At 46.4% G+C, this 25,594-nt stretch overlaps 2 protein-coding genes across 14 annotated transcripts; both read right to left on the bottom strand.

Moving 5' to 3' along the window:
• Positions 1-507: 507 nt before the first annotated feature.
• Positions 508-11,603, bottom strand: LOC133415758 (glycine receptor subunit alpha-2-like). Its single transcript, XM_061702120.1, is given in 12 exon segments — positions 508-1,726; positions 1,797-1,826; positions 1,828-1,902; positions 2,693-2,851; positions 4,966-5,180; positions 5,286-5,423; positions 5,517-5,599; positions 6,381-6,595; positions 6,597-6,605; positions 8,198-8,265; positions 9,261-9,388; positions 10,558-11,603. Coding segments are annotated over 12 exon segments (1,437 nt in total). The 5' UTR covers positions 10,617-11,603; the 3' UTR covers positions 508-1,468.
• A 98-nt stretch (positions 11,604-11,701) lies between these two features.
• On the bottom strand, positions 11,702-24,515 carry aifm1 (apoptosis inducing factor mitochondrion associated 1). Of its 13 annotated transcripts, none has more exons than XM_061702093.1 (19): positions 24,319-24,515; positions 21,016-21,149; positions 20,269-20,386; positions 20,145-20,168; positions 19,171-19,278; positions 17,387-17,449; positions 16,205-16,332; positions 16,000-16,130; positions 15,780-15,870; positions 15,129-15,213; positions 14,975-15,051; positions 14,705-14,813; positions 14,515-14,622; positions 14,326-14,414; positions 14,114-14,254; positions 13,630-13,772; positions 12,654-12,778; positions 12,080-12,267; positions 11,702-12,005 (listed from the first exon to the last, which is right to left on the bottom strand). In XM_061702093.1, exons 1-19 carry the CDS (start codon positions 24,404-24,406, stop codon positions 11,934-11,936), a joined length of 2,022 nt encoding a protein of 673 aa, XP_061558077.1. In that variant the 5' UTR covers positions 24,407-24,515; the 3' UTR covers positions 11,702-11,933. The 13 variants fall into 13 exon arrangements, with proteins under 13 accessions (XP_061558077.1, XP_061558078.1, XP_061558080.1 ...); XM_061702094.1 differs by having other exon boundaries at positions 17,387-17,446; XM_061702096.1 differs by having other exon boundaries at positions 20,145-20,162.
• Positions 24,516-25,594: the final 1,079 nt, after the last annotated feature.

The raw sequence follows: 25,594 nt of genomic DNA, 5'->3' as shown, positions 1-25,594 counted from the left end.
TTTTGGATCTATTTCGAGCACCAAGATTGAAGCGCTTTCTCAATTTACATATCCAGTTTTGTCTTTCTCCATTCCTGATCATTTAATTAAACCCATTAAAGAATGTTATGTTTCTTTTGAAAAAATAACGTCATTATCTGAGAAACCGGGATGTCATCAAATCTTTTTGAAGAAGGCGATTGAAATGTTTTCATTTGCATGAATCAGTGCCCAAGAAGTAGTTCTCAGTTTGAAAAAGGTTGACGACCCCCAGATAAGAGCCTGACTGGCTTTGGTTGAGCGAGCCAACATGGGACATCTTCACACCTTGGTTGAAATTCTAACCTGAAGCTGCTCATTTGAATGCCCTCTTGTGACCCTCCACTCAAGGAGGAGCCAATATGTCCAATTGTCTCTGAAAGCCTCTCCTGCAATTTCTGACACCCAAAAAGACCACGAGAATAGGTCAACCCCCCAAAAAACAAAACAAGAAAAAGCACTTTTCATCATGTTCTTGTAGAAAGCACAACAAAAACACGATTAAACCCATATAAATGTCTGCCACGTTTCAATAATATGACTATTATTAATCATATTCATTCACTGACATTGATGGGGATCAATATGCTTTTAGGTCTCGACACAATGCCATTTATTGAAAGATGTTGAAATACATCAAAAGACACTACCAGAACAATACGATCAGCTCCCACTGCAGGGAATGCGAAATAAAGTGGGAAAAAAACAAAACAAATATTGTGACATGAACAAACTGGATGATTAATCAAATAAATAAATAAATAAAAAAGACAGACAACCTGTTGTTTTGCGCAGAATTGAAATGCTGAATGAACCCTGCTGTGATACACTCACCAGTCACAACATCAGGTACACCCGCACAATCTCATACAAAAATTGTATCCGCATATCTGCCACTGCAATTTTTCAACTGATGGAGAACTGCACTTCCTCTTCCTGAGAACAGTTTGATTAGCATATTGAAAATAGGAGAAAGTGCTCTCGGTACGATGCAGCTTCGCACGACACTTATGTAAACTACAACAATCCCCAAAACTAAAATAGTTCCACCCTCACCAAACCAAATCAAACTGAACTGATCGGTGACACAAATCGAAACGTCAGGGGCCGAGAAAGCGTTCATAGAAATACAAAGCAAAAAAAAAAAAAAAAAGAGTACAAACATTGACGCTGCTTGCAAGAATGTTCACATTTGAATGTATGAGCACAACAGAATGTATAACTCGTTACATGAGCGCGCAGCAGTCCGAATGCCCCAAATCTAAGAAATCCCATTTAATTGGAGGAAGGTGCTCACTGACACGTGGGACAAACGGTTCACCATTGAAAATGTAAAACCACAACAGACGACGATGATGATGATAAGTTTGTAAGTGGCAAATAGCAGCTGACATGCAGTCACCTCGGCACGCGTTGCGCGGCTCAGCTGTTGAAGATCCTCCACGTGCGCTCACAGTCGCACTTGGACATCTTCGTGCCGAAGGACCTTGTAGGTGAGCCAGTAGAGGACGTTGAACACGAGGAACGTCATCGGGAACACAGCGCGAGAGACGGTGTCGATCTTCTTGGCTCGGTCCACGAAGCGGCGCCTGGCGTCGTAGTAGACCGAGCCGGCAGGCGAGTCGGCAAACGCCGGCGTCGCGTCCATTTCTGCGGCGCCGGCGAGTCCCGCGCGCAAGACTAAACCCCGGCGCGCCAGCTCCTCCTCCTGAAACACACAGCGCGCCGGCACCGTCAGCCGCCTCGAGTCGCCGTTTGAAAGCGAAGCGGGCGGCGACACGTGCGCAGGCGCGGGCGCAGGCGCAGGCGCCGCTGCCCGGCGCTCCCGTGAGCCGCCTCGCCGGCTGACGCGTCGCCTTTCGTCTCGCCCTCGCCGCTCGCCTGCTCGCGCCGCACAAAGACACGGAGAGTGAGAGCGGCACGTCCAGGTCACGGGGTCGTACGACGGTCGAGGACCACGCGCTTGGTGAATTGTCATATAAACTGCGCCTGCGCCTGCGCCATACGGCCCGTGGGCCAAAATCCGACCTACGGGACACATTTAAAAGTAAGAATAAAAACACAAGACATCGCGGTGGAGGGGACTAAGGCTCATTTTGAGAATGATGCTCATGCAGAAAATGGAATGGTAATAATTCCTCGGTCTTCATAAATTCATTTCATTCTAAAGTGCACGACTATATTTTTCCAATTACAAATACCCGTGACTTAAAAAAAGTTTTGTGCCTTAAAATACAATCACTGCGATCCGTTATTATGCACACATGATGACAAATTTTCTCAAGCTAGCTAAGATTTGTATTTTTATTTTTTGAAGTCATGAAATCTAAAGATTTTCCTTATGTACTCGTTTTGTTTTGCGTGAAAACAAAAAAGGAAAATGCATTGTTATCACTTATTGTATTAAGCATGCAATGATTTTAGCGGTCCGGCCCCTTTGACATCAAACGTGGCCCCTGAACTACGAGTTGGACACCCGTGGTCTAAAGCACTTTTTGTTTCCTCTTCGGAGTCAAAGTGGGCGAGGAAAAATATATGTAGAATAAAATAATATTATTGCAGCCGAGAGGGGAAAGGGCTTCAATTATTTGCGGGTCGGCGCGCAGCTCGGGCCAAGGCGGGCAGAGGGGAGAGGGCATCGCGGGTGACGGCTGCCCGAGCGGCTCGCACTCACGCTCCGTTGGCGCGCTCGCTCTCGGAGCCTCTTCCTCAGTCGGAAGAACTCCTTGTGCTGCCGGGAAACAAAATTCACCGCCGCGTACTCCAAGAGTGCGGCAAACACAAAAAGAAGACACACCGCCATCCAGATGTCGATGGCTTTCACGTAGGACACCTGCAAAATGGAAAACAACAACAACAACAACAACACCTCCAATGCGTGACTCCTTCCCGCCAATCAGAGAAGACAAGGAATAATGCATCCATGACGATGAAATGGAAAGAGGTGGAACAACAGTATTATATGGGTAAAAAACATCTTACCCGAATAGCCAACATATATATTGATTTGCAAAAGTAAACAAAACTCAAGAATTTGCATGGAATGGACTGGCCCAATCACGGCGAATTTAATTTGCATTTTTGAAACAAACAGATGAATCGAAAACAGCTTTTTGCTTCTTCTCATCTACGGTCACGTTTTTAACTCGTTCGCTGCCATCGACGGCGGTGGAGTTCAAATATTCACGTCAACATGGACGACCGAAAGTTACATTGAAGAGAATTAACAACATTCGTTTTAGAATTTTTCACTTGCCGAGCAGGATGTTCGCATTCATCAAGTTTGATCCCTTGGTGAAATGTTCCGTAAAAGCATTCATGCTAGGCGGGGCGCCGATTGCAATCCTCCCGGTCCATGTGTTTTTTGACATCACGTCATTTTACATCTGTATTCATAACACACGGCCATAAGTTGTTGTGTTGTTATTGATGAAGTATTTGACACGAACTCGATTCAATTGTTTCCAATGAATTCTAACTGCCCTTTCCTTAACCCTGAGTTTGAAGTAAATCGTTAGCGTTGCGAGACCTTGTGGGATCCGGGAGCTTAAGCGCAACTCAACCGTCCGCTGATCCCTCGCGGGCATTTCAATCAGGGAGGAGCTTTCCTAAGTAAACACGCGTGTTCCATCGTCTAGCCCACGGTGGGCAAACTACGGCCCGCGGGCCACGTCCGGCCCATTGATCGTTTCAATCCGGCCCGCCAAAGATCGGTACAGAATCGGCCGAATCATATCGAAATCATGACTGCATTCATTTGACCTTGTCCTGTAATGCCGAGCGCTGCCGCCCGGTTGTCCTGTAATGCCCCGTGGTTCCACCAGGTACGTTGATACATTGACTTGACTTTGGCTGTTGTGTTTTTACTCTGCGACTGCTCTGAACCATTCTTCAACCACGAGCGGGGCAAAGAAAAGAAAAGTCGACAGTGAGTGCCGAGTGTTTAATATAGAATGGACTACTAAATACTTTCCCAATGAAGTACGGTCAAAGGCTGTATGCCTGATTTGTTAAGAAACCAGTGCGGTTTTAGAGAAATATAACATCAGCTGTCACCTTTCTACCAAGCGTGCTGATTATGCTAACAGCCAATCAACGCAGGAAGTGATGGATGACTACGGCTCAGCGGTTAAAATCAAGCTTGCGGGCTCAGCAAAACACTTTTATCTGACAAACTCCCATCCAAGATTCAGTCACACAAGACCCTGAAACAGCACCACGGGAGCTGCAGATGGAACTGATAGATCTCCAATGTGATACCGTCTTAAAAGAGAAGTTCAACTCTCAAACTGGATGAGTTTTACGGCTTCATTAAGCGCAGACAAATTCCCCAAAATCCGGAAGATGGCACAGAGGATGCTGGTGGTGTTTGGCTCTACGTGTGTGTGTGTGTGTGTGTGTGTGAGCAGACTTTTAGTGTGATGAACACCAACAAAACATCCTACGGATCCCAGTGGAGAATTGCCACAACACAACTAACACCGGACTTTGATGCACTGGCAAAAAAAAAAAAAAAAGGTGATCAACAAAACAACACTGTTCCCATTCAAAGCAAATCTAAGTGTGAACACTACAATGGCTTTTTTTGATGTGTAAGAATCTGGTCCTCGCTTGGGCCGCCTGTCAAATTTGAAAAGTCAATATGGCCCCCGAGCCCAAAGGTTTGCCCACCCCCGGTCTAGCCCAAGGAAACCGCTGTGTATTGCGCGCTTTATAGCGACACACCTCTTAAATCCAAAGAGGCCATGTGACACTCAACCTCGTGGCTGGAGAAAAAGCAGCCACGAGGTTGATTTGCTACAGCGCCTTGAATTCAGCATTCACCCACCTTTTTTTATTTATAAATACCAATGTTTGAATCTGAATTGTATTTGCTAGAGAACTAGATATGAAATATCAATCGAAAACGGTCCCGTGCATGTGTACGTGCGCAGCCAAGCGTCCGACCTTGGGCAGGGATGCCCTGGAGCCGGAGCTCTGCGTGGTCATGGTGAGCACGGTGGTGATGCCCAGGCCCACCCTGGCCGGGGCCGCGTCCATGTTGATCCAGAAGGACACCCAGGACAGGATGACCGTCAGCAGGCTGGGGATGTACATCTGAATCAGGTAGTAGCCCATCTGGCGCTCCAGGTGGAATTTGACCTCAATGCAGGTGAATTTACCTGATCACAGGAGGAGAGACAGGTCCAAAGTAGCAGGCTCATTAGAAGGAGATTGACGGAGGCCCCGGAGGATGCGGGACAGAGGTCGTCCCGCGCGTCCTTCACCTGTGTTGTAATGCTTGGTGCAATAGCCGAGGCCTTGCTCCTCTTTCAGCACAAACTGAGGGAGCACCAGGTCGTCGGCCACCTGCACGGCGCCCACGTCCAGCCATTCGAAGATGAGGTCGTTCATGGTGTAGCCGACTACGAGAGCGAGAGAGAGAGAGAGAGAGAGCGAGAGAGTGGGGGGGGGGGGACGACAACGCAACAACGCTGTCAAGAAAACTCACAACTCACAGCTCTCCAGCTGCATGATGCACGTCTGGCTGTCCATGGGGAAGTTCTTGAGATCCATGGGGCACGAGAGGGTTAACGTCAGCCTGGGGGACATCCAAGATGGCACACTGCATTTCAATCACCTCCCTTTTTTTTTTTGAGGGGCTCTCAATCATGAGAGCGGGGCCACTGGCCCATGATGCCGTGTTTTGTCTTTTAGGAGAGAAGAGTCATTCGATGGCAAAATTAACGTGCCCCGATTCAACTGAAACTGCCGAGTGGGCCTCAATGGCATCAATGGCTAATTTTGCGTTGGCCGGCGGGCCGGTTATGATTGCGTCTTATTACAGTAACCGCCTGAGTGAGTGCCGGAAGTCCAAAAATAGTTGGAATGCTCGATGTTGATCCACATTGCCGGACATTGAAAACTTGTAGTTTTTAAAAAATCCCAATCAGAATCCTCTTTATTTGGATGTTCGCCAAGTGTACTTTTGCAGTATGTCGCCCATGTGGTGAGAGCCCAACGACGACACCATCTTGCTGCCATATCATAAATGTTAACAGTTAAGCGTAATCGAGGCTTCGTGTTCCCTAGCATCTCCTTCGACTGTATTTGCCGCCGATTACGCCCCACTGCTTTGGTGTCACTTTAGCGGCTTGAATTGATTTGGCATGCAGTTCTTGCTCAGCACGAACACGTTGAGAGTGTTCGCCGGACACCCATTTCAACTGCGCTGAACTCAAGCGAGAGAAATACGCAGCAGGATATCACAACCGGCACGGACATGGATTCATACGTACATATTCTTGAGAAATGTGATCGAATAAATTGTCATGCAAGCTTCGAAAAAAATAAAAATGACAGCTCATCGTCGTGTGCGTCACCTGATGCTGTAGAGGACATTTCCGTTCTGGAATATTCGGAGCAGCGTGTTGTCAGTGGTGACGTCGTGGAAGTTCGCTCCCTTTTCATTGGCGAAGAACAAGTCGGGCTTCCAAATGGAGTCCAGCATGGACGGGTCCAGGTCCAGCGAGTCGTCCGGGTACTCTTTGTAAGCCAGTCGAGGGTCGTTCCACTGCTGCCGCAGAAAGACGTTCATGTCGGTAGTCCTGCAATCACGAGCGTTACTCGCACCGATGACCATTTGAACGCGCTTGAAGACTTTCTGAAGACGGCCGCAATTATTATTGCATTACCGTGTTGAGATTCTTCACGCGTCGTATTCACTCCGAGCTAATGCCAAGGTACCGGATTAAAACGACCGTCGCGTGACAAACGCGAGCGCATTTCCCCAGCAAGCCCCGCTGTTAGAAATCCGAGCAAAAAGCTCACACATCTGCGAGGCTTCTCACCGCGTGTGACGACTCCCAACAGGCCGGACCGCCGCTGACTGCATAAGCAGTTGTCATTTCGAGACAACGAGTCAATCCGACGGCTAAGTACAAAATGGAAAAGGCTGCAAAAATACTGACCGACACCTACGGGCTCGTCATCTAACACGACGGCAAAGACCACTTTCAATTACGACAATCAATATTTCACGAGGCCCCCTTTTAAGGATTTTAGAAAATACATGAGTCTCACCACCTCTAAATGTGAATAGATAAAAGCCCTCAGAAAGTGTTCAGACCTCATAAATAAATCTTTTTGGGAGGCCTTTTAAATGTTGATGAGGAAATCCCGTTTGACATTTTTGCAATCGATAGCGTTGGCAGTCAAAGAATATTCGTGAATGAATGAATGAACGTTAAGTAGGTCGGCTCCACGGCAAAAATCCTGCCGTCACTATTCGACATGAGGATATAGATCTTCAGTTGAAATGGACATTATTTTTCGTACTATTTTATTAGTGCTGGATTAGCGTAAAACATAAAAAAAAAAATAACACAGTGAATTGAATTCTTTATTTCAAATGAGAAAATGTAAAAAAAAAGTAACAACAAAACAAAGATTTGAACAACGTATTATGTCGTTTCATTCATCTTCCGTTCCGCTTCTCCTCACGCGGGTCGCGGGCGCGCCGGAGCCCATCCCGGCAATCTTCGGGCCAGAGGCCGAGTACACCCTGAACTGGTCGCCAGCCAATCGCAGGGCATTATGTAGTTTATATTTCTAAATATAATTTTGGGGGGGAAATTGGAATGAACTATTCAGGTTCTTTTTTTAATCGCTTAATGGGAACAGTAAAATCCAGCAAACCTTGGTTATACGTGTTGGATAAGGACAGAGTTCTGAGGCAAATAGCAAAAATCGCAATGTAACGCTTTCTATTCTACTGTAATTGCCGACAGATGCCACAAGATGGAAGCAAAGGAGTAGTTTTGCCTAAATAAAGCTCCTCAACTCACTTCAACAGAAATCCACGGCTCCGCTGCGCGATCAGATGGCACCGAAGCAATACAATTAGCATTGACAATTAGACAACGCAAGTCCAAAACAGCAATTAGGTGAGTTTGGAAGGAAACAAGAGAAGATTGGTTGCCACAAAAACGGGCAAATTTGTAAATGCATGTGTTGGAAAGTAAAAACGCTGGTCAAAATAACGCAGGGCAGTTACACGCCACTGCAAACTACAGCGACAAGAAACATTTGGCAAAATGAACCCTGCCATATAGTTTCAACAAAACGGAGCATTTTTGCATGAAATGTTGACGTCGCTGGTGTTCTTATAACGCTTGGCAGGACGACGAGGAAAACTCACCATGGTGGTTTCGGTGATGGAGCCGAAGCTGTTGATGAAGATGTTGCAGGTGACGTTCACCGGAGGTCCTAGCAGTTACACAACTTGCAGGTCGCACAGGTCGCCTTCACTCTAGAATACAGTGGACCCCCGCACAGTCGCGCTTCGGCACCCGCGGATTCGCCGACTCGTGGATTTCGTGTCCCATTAATAAATGTTGTTTTCAAAAACACGTTTCCCCCAAAAATGTCTTCTCCAATGTTTACATTTTTTGTTTGTTTGTTATTTTTATTTTGGGGGACGACGACAACCCCAAAACGCTTCGTGGTGGTTTACCTACGTTTGGTTACAGAATTTTTGGGGGTTAAAAAAACAAAAAAAAATCAATCCAATTAAAAGGGTGTCAATTAACGGCGGATTTTCGCTATTCGCAGTCCAGCCCGGTCCCCAAGCCCGCCAACAGCGGGGGGGGGCACTGTATCCAGCAATGGAAATAAACACATCCGTCCAGGATTACCTGCACAACAATAGGACGCCGTCGTCATTTCGAGTACACGCCACTTGCGTCGTGCACACGTTGACCACTAAACATGAAATACTGAAACGTATTGAATATTTCCCTGGAGGCAATCATTTATTGATTCTACTTGAGTTACATGAGCGTATTTATAGATAATCAGATGGGATTTTCCCAGCATGCACTGTCGACGGAGTGGAGAGAGAGGTATCAAATATGATATGAAATATATATGAAATTCAAGCCCGGAGACTTGTGGGGCGTAAAGTATGTCAGAGAGAATCCTCTGGCTTCATTTGGAACTCGAGATCAGGATTGGACTTAAATGGGCCTTGTGGGCGAGCAACACGGGCGGGCACTGCTCCACATTTCAAACGGAGAGGAAGTGGAACAATATCCCAACCCGAGGCTGCGGGTCAACGGGAAACGCAGACAAAAAACACACACACACACACACACACACGAGGCTCGCGAGGGTGCGCGCCAAGCGTTTCTGCCGTCTGTTCGGGATTTGTGCCACCTCCACGCCCACATTGTCGGGCAAATTGAGCGGCAGAGCGGCCTCACCTTTGAAGTTGGGTCGGATGCGAGCGTCGTAGCCGGATGTGCGACCCATCAGCTTGTCCAGGAAGTCAGACGGCGAGGGCGGTCTGGACGCGCCGCCGGGTAACTTCACCTCCTTGCACAGCGCCCACCTGCCGCCCGGCCGGGCAACCGCAGCGTCAACTCACAATACACAACGGAGGGCCAACTTCCTTGCAGAAAACTTTTTTTTTTTTTTTGCGAGCACATATTTCATCACAATCATCCTATCCAAGTAAACTATTCGACAATTCGGGGGCGATTCTAGAATGTGCCGCCAAGCCAAATCGCACGTTTAAGAAAGAGAAGCGCAAGACTTTTGGGGGAACTGTTTTGTATTTGTTAAGCCACAGCAAAAGAGGACTATGGAGTGGAATCATAAACGGAAACCGAGTCCCAAATATGGATTTGAAATCATATGTCAACTCGTCTCCTTTGTTGCCGCTTCCGGTGTCAGCAGGCCATCGAGTAGAATTTGTGTGCAACGCGAGCCCACGTGGACACGTGACACAACAACCGGTGTCAGCGGAATGCAAATCCTGACCCGCGATGAAAGGCGGCAAAACATGACGACTGCGAAGGATAGTCGCTTGTTGGCATTGAGTGGATGAGGTTAGGCAAGTGCCACGTGTCCTGCTGGGGTTAAAGGTTAAGGGTTGAAACAGCAGATGACCGGAAGGCAGCGTATTGCTCTGCTCGGGGATTGGGTGGCGCGAACCATTTTTCAGCCAACAGGGGGATGGTTTAGTGTTGTTGTTGAAATGTTACGTTACAGTAAAGTTTTGCCTCTTTTCGAGGTTGTTTAAAGAAGTGACAAAGCTTTTTTTTTTTTTTTGGGGGGGGTAATCACTCAAACTTCAGCAACCCCCCAAAATGAGCAGGAAACAACTCCAATCCACATTTACATTCAAATGGATTTTGAATATGTATATTTTGACCAATTTATGCTCCAGTCTACAATACTTCACAACTTCAACAAGACACGAGATAAGTGTGAGCTAAAATGGCCTTCGTATCTCGACCTGGATAAGATTTCAGATTGTTACAAGGAACAACAACAGTTCACAGCATACTTGTTGACTTCCTCTTTGTTAGTCACACTGTGCCTGGACGAACTCTTGACTCATCTCAGGAACACGGCCTCGTTTGAATCTGCTTTCATCAAATTGGAACCGTCCTCGCCACCGCGATCATTTCTGTACATTCTTTGCGTCAGGATGATTGCAGAGGTTTTCCGTCAATACGCTTACTTTTAGATGTCAAGGGAAAAGTGTTACAGTACCTGCCTTGCAGAAAAAACACACAAGGAGCCCACAGCAAACACAAAGCGTGCACTTGCATCCTGGAAAGACAAACTCAAGTGAAAAGAGAAAAATGCAGATGCTGCCAACTTGTTGTCGGGCTGCCGTCTGAATCGGCGGCGGCGGCGGCGGCTCCTCCTCTTCTTCCTCCTCCTCCTCCTCGCCTCAGCAGGTGCAAAGCACTCGACGCCGCTGATGCTGAATAATTCACAATCTGCGTTTGTGCCAACGACTTCAAGCTTGAGCTCTTTTTTTACGGCCATATGCATACTCAAGGAACGACCGCGAGAATATTTCAAGACGCAGTAACCATTTCGTCGGAGAACATTAGCCACATTAGCAATTTCGAATCAGGTCCATTCATGACCAAAATGCTAAATAACTGAACAAATGGAACCCATTTCGGCACAGACCTTCCATGGAGTGTGCATCCACGCTTAAAAAGATTCAGCTGGACCTTTTTGTCATGTTTTGGGAGCACGTTTGCCACGTCATCCGAGATTACATTTAAAGCGATTTGAATGCGTCTCCGCGATGCTCCCTGCACATTTCACATTTCCATCGGTATCGGTGGACATCAGCGCCTTCCATCGCAAGCAGAGATGTCCCGTGTTTCCGGCCTACTGGGAGCATCTTCCGATGAGCGGAATAATAACAATAATTTAAAAAATAAATAAATAAACGCGGACACTCGTGTCCATCGCTCCATTCGGCGACTCATCCGCTTGATCGTGTAAAATGAATAAGAAACGAAGAGACGGCCCGTTATTGCTGCACGTCTGCCTCACTTGGCTCCGGAGCCTTCGGTGTCAAATAGAATAAGAAATGCGGCTGACGCGTAAACAGCCATGTTTGACTAATAACGGGAAACCCAAAGGAGAAGAAGAGGGAGAAAATAAAACGTTTCCGCTTGCTCGAGCATTTTAACGTCCAGACAACAGAAGTAGGCCAAGCTTTGGTCTTCTCTGGCAGCGCGGAGAATCACATGATTCTTAATTCAACAACATGCGGACTGAATCGAAGTTTGTGAAGCGGCACGAGAGCCGGCTGGCTGCCCACATCCACGTTTGCGCCATCTTGAACTTGAGCGCACTCAAGAAAACAAGAATAAGGGGAAACAGTAGCTCCCAATTTAAAAATAGATTTTATTTCAGCCTTTCTCCCAATGAGCTGCCGTGACGGCTCTTAGACTGTTCCCGGAATTTGGAGACACAAACGTTTGACCCGGGCTGGGCGGGAATCGGAATTTTGGTCAATCGATGGCAATTTCAACTCAAGTAGGAAAATAATTCAGTGAAATCATACGATCTACACAAATCTTGATCGGATATTGTAAAGCAGGAAGTCCTCAAAAATCCTAATCCTCGTGGATGTTAAAGAGCTTGGCGACTTCATTCAGGTCTGCATGTTCCTCGCCATCTTTGATGATCTACAGATGATAAAAGATGTAAAATTCCCTGATCTTGAAATGACTTTTTTTGGGTATTGAATAAAATCGTTCACCTTTCTTGCGATGGGCATTCGGTTGAAAACATTCCACAGGATGATGCCCACCACCACTTTGTCTCGCAGGTAGAAGATGACGCCTTTGCCGTAGTCGTCTTCGCGCGCCACGGCGGGCGCGGGCGCGGAGGGGGCCGCGGCGCTCGACGCCACGTCCTCGGTTTCGCTCTCCGAGCGGATGCCGGTTCCTGCGGCGCAGTTCCACAACACACACACACCGAAGCTGATCATTTGGTCCCATCTTCAGCAATATCGCCTAAAGTGAGCGTCTTAAAAGAACACACAGAAAAAGTTGGCACGTCTGCGCGCGAGCGTCTGGGCGCGAGCCGTGGCCGGCAGCAGCAGCTCCCGCGTGAGTGCGCTCGCTGTGTTTGTGTCTTACTGTTCTCTTGCTACTCAATAAGCGGCTGAAAAGTGCATCGGCGCTTGTGGCGTTATATTACACTTAGCGTAGCGTGAAACAATCGCTGGAAAAAAACCACAACAAAAAAACTAATCTGTGACGTAACAGGGACGCCAACAATGAGACGCAAACTAGCGGACACGCAATTCGATATTTGGTGAGTGCTCGTACCAGACTTCTCAGTGACGGCTTTTGGGGTGTCCTTGGCGGTGGCTTTGGCGAAGACCCCCACAGTGGGCAAACCGCTGTCCACAATCCCGATGGCCTCGTAACCAACGTCGGGACCGAGGTCGCTCCTGTTGCACAAAATTGCACAGATGAGGTGCATTCAAAAAGTCGCTTCAAAACTCTTTTAGAGACTCGAGCGTACGTTGTCAGAAGGCCAATTCCGACCGAATTTCGATATTGAAAAGGATTTTGATTTGAGACACTGAATTTAAGGTTTGCGTTTGCTCTAAGCTATAATCATCAAAATTCTAAAAATACATACAATCATGAAATATTAATCGCTGTGTGCAGTGAATTTTTAAAATGTTCCCTCGTCGTCTGCTGGACAGGAATCCAACACTCATTTTGACAAGATTACGGTGCGAGTCGTTTCTTTATTTCATTTAAGACCAACTTGTACGCTGCCAAAGCGCCCGTCGTACCAACCGGGACTAAACCAGAGGCAATTTCGTCAAATAGCGTGGGACCACCGCGAACTGCAGCGGAACCTCTCCAATCCAATTCCCGTTAAGCGTGCGATCCAAATTTCCTAACCTGCAGCTACACTTGCAACAAACCTTCACATCGGAATCGCTGCGAGTTGGAACGCAACGTGAGACCGACACCGGAAGTGAGGTAAAGCGAGCACATTCAATACGAATTGCGTTTGCTTCAACAGCTTACAGAGGTGAGCTTATTTTTACACTTGTATAACATTTAAGAATGTTAAAATGATTCAACAGAGGCTTTACAATTGTGACAGTTTGAAAGCAGAAACAATTGACTGACTTGATTCCATTCCATGTTGCAAATTGTTTCCAAATCTGGAGCGGATGGCCTTTGAGCTAACGCTGACTTGAGCCATTTCGAAAATGTTCTGCTTGTTCCGATCTATTATCATCTATGATTATTATCGATTATTTGAGGCGCTCACACGCACCAGAACATAGACTGATGCCAGTAAGGTTTGTCGGCTCCCGTCATGTTCTCCCCCGCCAGTCGGCCGCTGACGACGGCGTGGTCGTGGTGCTCCGCTCGTCGGCGGCCCAGCCTGATGTCGTAGAAACACGCGGCGTCTCCCGCCTGAAGCACGACAGCACGGGTGAGACTGCGAAACCGCTTTTGTAAAAAAATACAGAGCGCCGCATGTCCTTTCCTCTGTGTGCCGTGACTTGAGCTCATCTCAAGAGGGCGCTGCTGTCACAGACAACATCTCCACATTCAACTCTCCACACTCACGGCAAATCCTTCTTAAGCTTAATTATCGGACAGTCATTTCTAATGCAATATATCCTTTTTGTTGACTTACCATATGAAAGACTCATTTTGAATTTTCCTCTTAAAAAAACAAAAACCAAAAAGAAAAAGCCCTGACATCTGTCACTTGTCTATAATTATTTACGAGTAGTTTATTATTAACCCACCACCCAAATGTTGGAGCGAGCTTGCAGCTCCGCATTGACTCGATAGCCGCCAAAGTCCGAGTCCACCTCCAGACCCGCCGACTTGGCGAGGTCCACGTTCGGCTCCAGGCCGACAGCCGCGACGATGTGATCCGTTTTTACCTACGACGTGAGTCACAAATTCCATTTAAAAAAAGCTCTTCCTTTTATTTTCCGCATTGCACTGGACTTACCAATCGGCCGTCCTTTAGTTTGATCTCCAATTGATCATCTTTGCAGGTGACAGATTTGACCAAAGCTTCCGAGAGGACTTTTACACCCTCTAGGAAATCAGATCGACAACGTTATCTAAAAGGGGGGGGGAAACAAATGTTCGACTACGATTAGCTTTAGAAGAGCTACGGGACAAAAGCGAGGCAAACCCGTTTTGACTTTTTCCGTCGTCCAGTTGCTGAGATACTCGGGCAGAACTTTGCCCATGTTGCCCTTCTCGGGGAACATCTGGATCACCTCCAGACCGGAATCGTGAGCTGAAATGGGACAAGTTGTGGAAAGTCGACCCCCGAAAGCAAATGCAAGTCACGAGCTGCGTCAAGCGCATCTTCGTCTTACATCGCCGGCCGAGGGCGCAGGCCAGCTCGCTGCCCAAGAAGCCGCCTCCGACGACGGTGATGGACTTCATGTTTCTGGAGACTTTATCTAAGGATCTGAAGTCCTCAATCTGCAGTGGGTCAAATGCAGAACATTGCCTGCCTCTCAAATGATTGACATTTTTTTGCGGAATTGCAAAATACAAGACGAGCACAATTGCCGTCGAAATCTCCTACAGCGATTGACAAAGGCCCGGGTGAAGGTAGCGCCCCCTGGCGACTAAACACTGACCTTCCGGAACAAAGTGGTCCTGTTCTTCACCTCCTCGCCCGCTCGGTCTAGGACTTGCAAATTTCTCGGAACGCCGCCTAAAGATAACTTGAAATGAGCTTTGACGCAGGGCCGACGCTCGCTCGGAGGACGCAAGTACGCCGATGTGACGCACCTGTGGCAATCAAGCACTTGTCATAGGAAATCTCTGTGTCGTCGTCTAGTTTCACTTTATTTCCTCTCACATCCATGTGGACAACCTGAAATGAAACATTTGCTTTTCTGGAACGTCAAAAACCACACCAGAATTGACATCAACTCAAGTCGGTTACCAACTAGTGAAAAATCCGGCCGTACAGAGATATTTTTCAAATCGACATTTCTTCCCACTCTGGTCAAAAATTCAAATGCCGAAAAATGCACATTTGCACGCCAACGCAACATGCGGCGCCACAACCGCTAAGCGTAACAGCATTGTGGCAATTCGGGGGGGGTGGGGGGATATCAGAAAAGGAACAATAATAGTGAAGTGAATGGAGGAAGAGAGACTCAAACTAAGTGGACCTACCCTTGGACATCACTTGAATATAGAGTTAACAAAAATGTAAGCAATAATCACTTCATGTATTCATGTATGCATGTGGCAGCGCCAACATGCACGCAAAAACAATTCTCTTCATACAAACACAGACCCAAGTCTGACTTCAATGGCATTTTGCGTCGGCATCCAACACAATTGATTTCTTCTTTTTGTATTGAACATACAGTAGTTGTTAATGAAATGACTTTCAAGCAAATCAAAAACAAAACGCAATCACCAACCAACCTTTTTGCTCGTGAGAACGGCCACGCCTCCATTTTCCGCATCGCTCAGTTCTTCTGGACTAATGTAGAACGACGGTGGCTGGAAGTAAATACTGCAGGATTTTCAAAAAAAGCATACTTGATGTCATTGTTTCATTTCCAGCATTGTTGTGTGACGTGTGAGTCGATGACAAAATGCGGTCTGCTCTGATTGGGTTAGAATTTGACAACTCGCGACGTGCCTTCGTTCTTTCCCGTTCCACTGCTTGAAACGCAGCGTCTCCGTCACAGCGGGGTCGTCGGAGAACCACAGCTCTTTGGACAGAGGCGGTCTCATGTACGGGAGGTCCGGCTCGTCCGTCACGATCAAGACCTGCTCGTAGAGGTCACGGGTCGGGGTCACGGATAAAGTGCACCGAGCTGCTTCGGAGCAGAAGGCAAACTCACGCGGGCGCCGGGGTCTCTGGCTCGAATAGAGCGGGCAGCGGCGAAGGAGGCGGTCCCTCCGCCAATGAGGAGGTAGGGGGCGTGCCACGGGAGTGTGAGCGAGGGCTGCGCAGAGTCCTGTCTTGCGGCTAGCACCACACACGCGCACACACAGAGGGAGAGACCGTCAGTGCACAACGTTTGATGAGCCGTACCGCTAAACCTCGTTATTCCCAAACAGTTGTGCGAAAAGTAATGCGAGAAAAACAGAGAAATGAACATTATCCAAAAGCCTCTGGGTTTCTGCCCGCTTTCCGGTTCCACACGTCGCCGGAATCAAGTCTGAGCGCACTCCGCCGCAATGTCAGCCTGCGCGGAACCGCAGCGACACAAGCAGTTCCGACCCGATCAAGCGTCACGGAGGCGGCGGTTCTGCTAGCATAGCAGCGATGTTCGTTTTTATGAGCTCGTGACTGAGCTTACGGGTATTTCTGTCTCGCTCAACAGTCAACTACGTTGTTGGCACGCGCTCATTGATGGCATCAAAGGGAAAGCAAGCGAACCCCAAAATGTCCCCTTCCGTCGCCATCCCATTTTTCTACCGTTTTATGGGTCAAAAATAAAAAAGGCAGCTCCCACAAGCAAGTACACAAACGCAGATGTGATTTTTCAAATGTATTTTTTAGAATAAATACTTTGTGCATTTGAGTAAACAGCAACTGACACGTACAAAAAAAATGCTTTGACATCTTGGTTTTAGTTCCCCTTTAAAGGGACAGTTGTTTACTGGCCACAACCGACGCGTGCGTTCGTGTGGATGTGTTACCATCGGTGTATTACGAGCTCTGCTAATAATCTGACACATTCTCGTAAGCGAAGAATTTTTGATCTATTTATACATCAGAGTGGTGACCCAGTCGTGGAGCGCCATGACAGTCTGTCATCTTCAAACTGAAGTTGCCAGCTTTGTCTTTGTACGAGGAATTAAACACTGCCTAAATTAGCCTCGAGCTAACATTTTCCATTCGGTTTTGTTCAACAGTGTTGTTTTTTCGACGTGCGACGGCTACCGTTGTCGCAATGTGTTTGAACAACTGTGGGTCTAGAGTGCGCGATTTGTTTGGATGCAATACACAATTTCAACGCGACATGGGAGTAATTCCTACACAGTGTCCCAGTAAAGAGCCTTTCTTTACGTCTTACCCTCCTCAACTTGCGGCTCGGCAGGCGCTTCTTCCGCCGCTCCTCCGAACACAGGCCCGTCTGCTGTTGGGGCGATCCGCGGCACGAGCTTAGACTTAAAACTTGAGATGATTATTTCACGGGAAAGACGTCGAAGGCTCATGCATTTGTTCACCTAGGTAACGTGGATGCAGAGCACGCATCATCCAGTGAGTCATAGCTGGATGTTGCCCACTTCAACTAAACTTACTTCCTACATGGAACAACAGCACATTGTCACAGATGCAAGGTTTTGTTTTAAGTGCTCCTTTTGAATCCAAATGCAGCGGTACTAGCTCACTTGGAAGTCCAACTTCCAGCTATGCCCAAAGACAATATGTTGTTCTACACTGGAAACAATCAAGTACATAAAAGTGTGAAAGTACGACACATTGGGGGAAGAGTCGCATTTGCTATCGCGACGCCACAACCACACGGAGCCAGTCATCAACATGGCTCGCGTGTGTCAAGGTGCAAAGACAGCGACTGGCGCTGTGATAGGTTAAATTAACATACTAACCACATGTGCACTTAAAATGGGAAATCAGTGTAAGGGGAGGGATAAAAGCAAGCAATAAATACATCATGCAATAGGATGAGTACTGCACGCAGTCCATAAAGCATTGGGAGGGCTCATGGAGGGGGTGTGTCATGTGGGTCAAGTCAAAGGAAGGCGGGTCCCAATCACTTCAACAGAACCGGCTTGCGTGGCGCATTACGAAGCGTCCAATACGACAACGGAGACCCCGGACTGTTGAGCAGCTGAAGCTGCACGTCGAGCGAGAATGGGAAAGAATTCCACCTCCGAAGCTTCACCAATTAGCGTCCTCAGTTCCCAAACGGAAAAGGTCATCGATGCAACACAGCGGTAAACATGAGCCCGTGCCAGCTTTTTCGGAACGTGTTGCAGGCATCAAATTCTAAGTTAGTGATGATTTGCTAAAAACAATCAAGTTTAACAGGTTGAACATTAAATGTGTATTCAATGGAATATAGGTTGAACATGATTTGCAATTATTTGTCTTTACCACAACGTCCCAACTTCATTGGAATTGGGGTTGTATATACTGCGTTTGCATGGCTTGTCGGCGGCCTCCAAGCTGGCTGGCTGGCTGGCTGGCTCCGAACCGGGAAATGATTTGCCACATCGCCCTCCTCAAAACGGGCCCGAGCACGGCACAATTCTGGCTCCGAAACGCTGAGGAATTTCTCCCCAAATAAATCGCAGCCATTTATTCCTCCACTCGTCTTGAGTTTGGCAGGCGATGCAATTGTTTGCACGTGACGCAGCTGCGCTGTCACTCAGCCGGTTTTCCTGAGATGAGTGGGCGTGTACCAAGTCACCAACCACGAGGTGGGCAGGTGCTCGAATAAGTCGTCCCTTTTGACATCACAAATCTGATGCGGTCGCTTTGCAAGCCTTATGCCGTTTATTGCCTTTTGACCCCGGAGAGATGTCAAACTTTAACAGGTCACAGACTAATTTTGACTTATGTTATGCAGAAAACAGCTGGGGGAAAAAAAGCATTTTGGTGGAAGTGGACCAGACCAATTGGTGCTAAGTGCTATTTAATATCATTTTGTTTGAATGCCGAATTTATGGACTGACTTGATAAACTGCTTTACCCAACTTGACCAGTTGGTGTCACATGAGGGAAATAACAAGTTTATGACGTCATGCAAAATCAACTCATAACCATTCCTGACATGAATTTGAAATGAATCCCAACTTTTAGACATTCAGCAAATGAAATTCAGCAAATGACCTCGTGGAGGTTGAGTTGTCTCACTCGGGGCCGCCGACTCAGCGTCCGGCGCCGGACCGCTCGGCTCTCGCGACGGAGGTTTGACTTGAGCTTCCGCCTCGGCAACAGCTGAGCGACAAACAAGTGTGATGGACTTTGCGAGTCAATATCAACAACTTTGCCGTCCGTGATCTGCACACGCACCGCCCGGCCGCCACATTAAGCGTCTCGAGTAGTTGATGTTTACGGAGAAAATAATGCTCACTTTGGTGAGGTGTTCGTCTTACTTTGGTTTGTTTTTTCCTGTACAGTATGTTTGACTCATGTTACGAATTGATGGAACGAAAATCTTCGACAGCCCTCATGGTGCAGCACATTGCAAACAACATCTACACGAATACATTCACTTTTAATGTGTTCCTCAAAACCGAGCAACGTCAGCAAAGGCGGAATATTTGACATAGCTCTCGTACTGGGTAGCATCATATTGTGTCTGCGGGGGGGCAAAACGTTGTGGCTGACTGGTGATTATCGGTTAGAAACTGTGGCAATGTGTAAAATCATTTGCTTCCATGAAGAAATTTGAAACAATGTATGCGTTTCGGGGAAATACGGTGAGCGCTTCTGAGGTTTCGGGTTCAAATTGGAGCTGGCAATGTGTGGCGTTTCCAGGCTGCCTCCCGCATTCCCAAAACACGCATAGAAATTGTGCGATGGTGTGAATGGGACCGGTGCGGGGCATCGCCCGCCTCTCGCCCGAAGTTAGCTGGGATATGCGCCCGCCTCCACCACCCGAACGAGGATGAGGGCAAGCGGATGGATGCTATGCATTTCAATACACTTTCAACAGAGGAAACTGATACCAGCACTGCCGATTGAAATCTTAATATGAAAAATCCCAAAGTCAGAAACTTCTCTTTACGTGAAGCAAATTGCAGCAAATCTAGATTCAATTTGATCAATACGAAGCATCTTTTATTCGACTTATCGCTCACCTTGTGTCGCAACGGCCTCTGTGGCTACAAAAACAGACGGTATAAATCCTTGATCAGTCACAAACCAACAAATGTGCGTTGCAACAAAGCAACGCACATTTCAGGAGAAACCAATCGTTCTGACCAGGAGCTTCTGTGCGGATGCTCGTCGTTGCTTCTTTGGCGCGGCGATGCGGTCGAGATGAAATTTCTGCAATTCGTTCCTGATATCTTCGCTGGTCTCCTTTAAGAGTTCTGTATGCCTGGAAAACAACAATTTGTTGATTTATTTAGTGCTCAGGCACTGACTGTCAAGGACTACAGTCTGAACCTTAAACTAACGCCACACGCATGCAGTGGACACAAAACGTCTACACACACCTGTTCAAATGTCAGGTTTTTGTGATACAGGAAGTTCTCAAGAAATTGGAATATGGTAGAAAATTCCATTTATTTAAGTACTCATAAATGACATGCATTCATTGAGCACTTGGGTGAATACCTGCCTAATTTCTACATTAAAAACCATTTTCTTTGTTTCTTGATTGTTTGTTACGTAATATTGTAGTTTCTAAAGATGGCAAATTTGGGGTTTAACATTTGCTGTATGCAATGATAATCAAAATTATACATGTGAAATATCTTACACTGTGTCGTACATCTCTAAATACGTTTCACTTTTTGAATTGGAATACCTAACCAAATGAAGCTTTTGATACTATTCTAATTTATTGAGATTTCCCTGTATACAAAAAAAAAAAAAAAAAAAAAAAGAGGTTATAGGTCAAATTAATGATGGCTAAAGATGTTTTTTTGTAACTATGGCATAACCTGGCATTTGAACAGGGGTGTGTAAACTTTTTCTGTCCACTGTACGGATGAGCTCACTCACATATATTGCTCCCCCAAGGCAGGTTCCGCCAACCAGAAGGACATAGAAGTGGTTTTGCCCGCCGCCGCCGCCCGCAGGCCCCGTCGCCACGTGAGCCGCGGGTACGTGTGCGGGCGTTCTGCCATTGTTCAAACCTGAAAACAATTGTTGATCCGTTCTCACAAAATCTATCGAGACATTGTTAACCCCGACGTATTTGGAGACTTGTGTATTTGTGCTTCGACTCAAGACACCCTTCTGTAGACTAAAGGATTAAATTATACAGTGTTAAAAGTTTAAAAATGCATCTATCCATCCCTTTTCTGAACCGCTTATCCTCACTTTAAAAGTAATTGATGAGATGATGTGATTGATGAAATATTATGTGACTACATCACACCGTGCAGTTTGCCGTTTATGTATAACCCCAATTCCAATGAAGTTGTGACGTTGTGTTAAACAAATAAAAACAGAATAGAACGATTTGCAAATCATGTTCAACCTATATTTCATTGAATACACTACAAAGACAAGGTATTTAAGGTTCAAATTGATAAAACTTTATTGTTTTTAGAAGATAAGTGCGAAAGTTGAGGACTGCTCATCAAACGCCTGTTTGGAACATCCCACAGGTGAGCAGGCTCATTGGTAACAGGCGGGTGCCGTGATTGGCTCGAAAAGGAGCTTCCCTGAATTGACAAGCAAAGATGGGGCGACGTTCGCCTCTTTGTGAACAAGTGCGTGAGAAAATAGTCCAACAGTTTAACGACAATGTTCCTCAACGTACAATTGCAAGGAATTGAGGGATTTCATCATCTACGGTCCATAATATCATCAAAAGGTTCAGAGAATCTGGAGAAATCACTGCATGTATGCGGCGAGGCACAAAACCAACATTGAATGCCCGTGACCTTCGATCCCTCAGGCGGCACTGCGTCAAAAACTGACATCAATGTGGAAAGGATATCACCACATGGGGTCAGGATCACTTCCGAAAACCAATGTCAGTCAATACAGTTCGGCGCTACATCCGGAAGTGCAACTTGAAACTCTACTATGCAAAGCAGAAGCCATTTATCAACAACACTCAGAAACGCCGCCGGCTTCTCTGGGCCCGAGCTCATCGAAGATGGACCGATGCAAAGTGGAAAAGTGTTCTGTGGTCCGACGAGTCCACATTTCAAATTGTTTTGGGAAATTCTAGACCTCGTGTTCTCCGGGCCAAAGAGGAAAAGAACCATCCGGACTGTTATGGACGCAAAGTTCAAAAGCCTGCATCTGGGACGGTATGGGGCTGTGTTAGTGCCAAAGGCATGGGTAACTTACACGTCTGTGACGGCACCATTAATGCTGAAAGGTACATACAGGTTTTGAAAAAAACATATGCTGCCATCCAAGCAACGTCTTTTTCATGGACGCCCCTGCTTATTTCAGCAAGACCATGCCAAACCACATTCTGCACGTGTTGCAACAGCGTGGCTTCGACGTAAAAGAGTGCGGGTACTAGACTGGCCCGCCTGCAGTCCAGACCGGTCTCCCATTGAAAATGTGTGGCGCATTATGAAGCGTAAAATACCACAACGGAGACCCCGGACTGTTGAGCAGCTGAAGCGGCACATCGAGCAAGAATGGGAAAGAATTCCACCAACAAAGCTTCAACAATTGGTGTCCTCAGTTCCCAAACGTTTCTTGAATGTTGTTAAAAGAAAAGATGATGTAACACAGCGGCAAACATGAGCCTGTCCCAGCTTTTTTGGAACGTGTTGCAGCCATCAAATTCTCAGTTAATGATTATTTGCTAAAAACAACCAAGTTGATCAGTTTGAACATTAAATATCTTGTCTTTGTCGTGTATTCAATGAAATATAGGTTGAACATGATTTGCAAATGATTCTATTCTGTTTTTATTTATGTTTAACACAACGTCCCAATGTCATTGGAATTGGGGTTGTATTTGCTTTTATTTTTCCTTTGTTTGAATGTGTTGTCTGCTGCCAGGTCGGCGATGCAAATGAATCGTTTCTCAATTGCCGTACCTGGATAGACAATAAAGTCAATCAATAAATATGCTCATAAGACTTGTTCTATAAACTCAGTGGTTATGAAGGCGTATTTCAGGTAAGCTGTTAAATTAACCCTTAGAAAATGACGACTACTCAAGGAAAAAAAAAAAAACATTGTGTATCGTGGTTTATTGAAACAAAATCGTGCACGCAAATTCAGGAAAACTACTGGATTAAGTATGAAAGATATCCAGCGTTTCTGCACGGCACAGGTAGAGGCGGACGTGCCACCAGGCAAACACAAGCAATTGCCTGCGGCCCAGAGATTCGACTGGAAGAAATTATTGGCACACATCAAAATGCTTAAGCTATCACAATTGCTTCGAGTGATCCCCCATCCTTCTCATGCAAAGGACTATTCCCTTTTCTTATTACACATGTACAGACTTGATTCGGGAGGAGGCCAGCAAAACAAACTTGTTGGCACCTTGTGAGGAATAGGAAAGCCGCGTTATCCCAGCGGGGTGAAAAAGAGGAGAAGGCGAGAGAAAAACTGTTTTTTTTTTTCCTCAATCAAAACGTCCAAAGGTTTCAAGCTCTTTCACGGTGACACTAAATGACAGAGTCGACAACAGCGAGAGCCAGATGCTCTTTGCGGTTGCAGTAGCGCTGCTGTCGGTGCCAGCCAAGCATGATGAAGTGGAGGGACACTTTTCATCACAAAGATGTGACAGTTGAAGTGCTCAAAATGGTAAACCGTCTTAAATATGTCGAGTCATGTTCGGATCAATTCCAATAACAGGCTCAATGACTGGGTTTGCTTGGGCATCACAATGACAAAATATGCCCGGGACACACCAACTCTATGGCGACAGGGGCAGCGTTGCATAAAAGGTGCCCATGTGATGAGGCAGAAAACTTGCACGTCTCAATTTATGACACATTCCCTAATTCAGCGAAATTTTAGAAACGGCTCTCAATACGATAAGTCTGCACCAATGCACACCACAACCATTCAACATGATCCTACTGTTACGTTGGAGTATTCAACCCTCTGCTACAGTTGGCCCCACGTTAGCCCAAAACAAATGTTATGACATTTTCAGCCAGGCATAACGCAGGGCAGAAACTAGGAAATTGTCATTAACTTCAGGCAATATCATCGGTCGCGTGTTATTGGCTCTTTAAAATTGAAGGTCACACTTCGACCGAAAAGTCGCCACTTAAATTGATTTCCCGCAAATAAAACTCGTAATATACAGAACAATAATTACGCACATAAGAAAAAGGCAGCAAGCTGTTGTGTGAAGTTGTCGCATACCTGTACGTCTGACATTTTGCCGGCACAAGGTTGCCGAGGCTCCGGCAAAGGGAGCAAGCGTTCTCCACACGCTTCGACATTTGAGCATGATTGTGGCGACTCCGCTCGTCTCAATTCCACTCGACTCGCCGAGCTGCTGAAGCTAATCCCAAGCAAGGCCGGAGACAGGTCATGAGGTCATACGTTCCGAGGGATCATGGGTAATGGCAAAGAGCTTCTACATTCGAGAGGGACACTATGGACAAAACTGACGAGACTAAAGATGGCACCCTAGCTCGCTAGTTCGGAAATGCCCTGGCACTCTCATTTATTCACCTCTTTATTGCTTACTAAGGAAAATACAACAGTCAATACATGCGAAGATAATGTCAGTTTAACGCTAGGTGACCTTTGAGTCACATAAATGAAATTGTTTTCTTCTTCTTCGAGGATCTTTGGCTTACGTCATTAATATTCACAAGCGCTTTGATTGGTCAAAAGCAGACCAACATTCCCTCGGAACCAATGAAGGAGTAGTTCCCGTATTGAGCGCAGCTTTGTAGACTAGAACGGCAACGGCTCGGCTAAGCGACGTGCCTGCGTGGCGGCCATGTTGGCATGAGCAACGTTCCCATCAAAGGCAATGCATGGAAGTCTTAAGCTGTTCATTGCTCAACCACTTTTTATGAGGTTTACTTTTTTGTCAACAGAACATATTAACAAAAGCCCCTAAAATATGTTTTACTTGTGGTAGGTCATTCCCAGTTCCCTTGTGATTATACAAGCATTATGCCGGTGTAGGTTTCCTTGCCGCCGACACACGTGAAATGCGCTGACGACTTTGCCCCTACTAGCTTAGCAAGTAAGCACGCACCTCAAAAGGGGCGTGTCCTTTCAAAACACGTCACGGCAGCCATATTTGAGCGGTACAAGTCTGCGGTGGTAGTGTGGTAGTTTACTCACTGGGCTATTCTAGTGGTTGAAATATAAAAACTATGAGATGATGGTGGAGGGCTGAATTTTGTTACAATAAGCATATCAGATCAGCGAACAAACAGACCTAACCCTAAAAAAAAATACACATTAAAATATTTGCATACTAGCACTATAATTCATAATATACAGATACTGATTCTCATATGAACTCAACATTACTCAGTCATTTGAAGTGATTTTCTTATACTTTAGAAAGAGATGTTATAGTTTTTGGCGTACCACTTAAGAGCCCCCAGAGGCACTAATATAGTGACTGAATGGGCCCTCACGCAAACAGACAACATATGAAGGTTACAGATAC

This window comes from Phycodurus eques, chromosome 17 (genome assembly GCF_024500275.1).
Source record: "Phycodurus eques isolate BA_2022a chromosome 17, UOR_Pequ_1.1, whole genome shotgun sequence".
NCBI lineage: Eukaryota > Metazoa > Chordata > Actinopteri > Syngnathiformes > Syngnathidae > Phycodurus > Phycodurus eques.
Note: the sequence above shows the minus strand (reverse complement) of the source record. Positions and strands in the feature narration are given on the sequence as shown.

Bases quoted from the DNA above. Each gene is read 5' to 3' on its own strand.
- aifm1 (XM_061702093.1), bottom strand. From the start codon at position 24,406: ATGCTCAAATGTCGAAGCGTGTGGAGAACGCTTGCTCCCTTTGCCGGA. The intron at 14,415-14,514 runs GTTTGCCTCGCT...CTGATTTCCTAG, and splicing joins GACGGAAAAAGTCAAAACGG to AGGGTGTAAAAGTCCTCTCG. The intron at 13,773-14,113 runs GTGGGTTAATAA...GTCGTGCTTCAG, and splicing joins CTCGCTCCAACATTTGGGTG to GCGGGAGACGCCGCGTGTTT.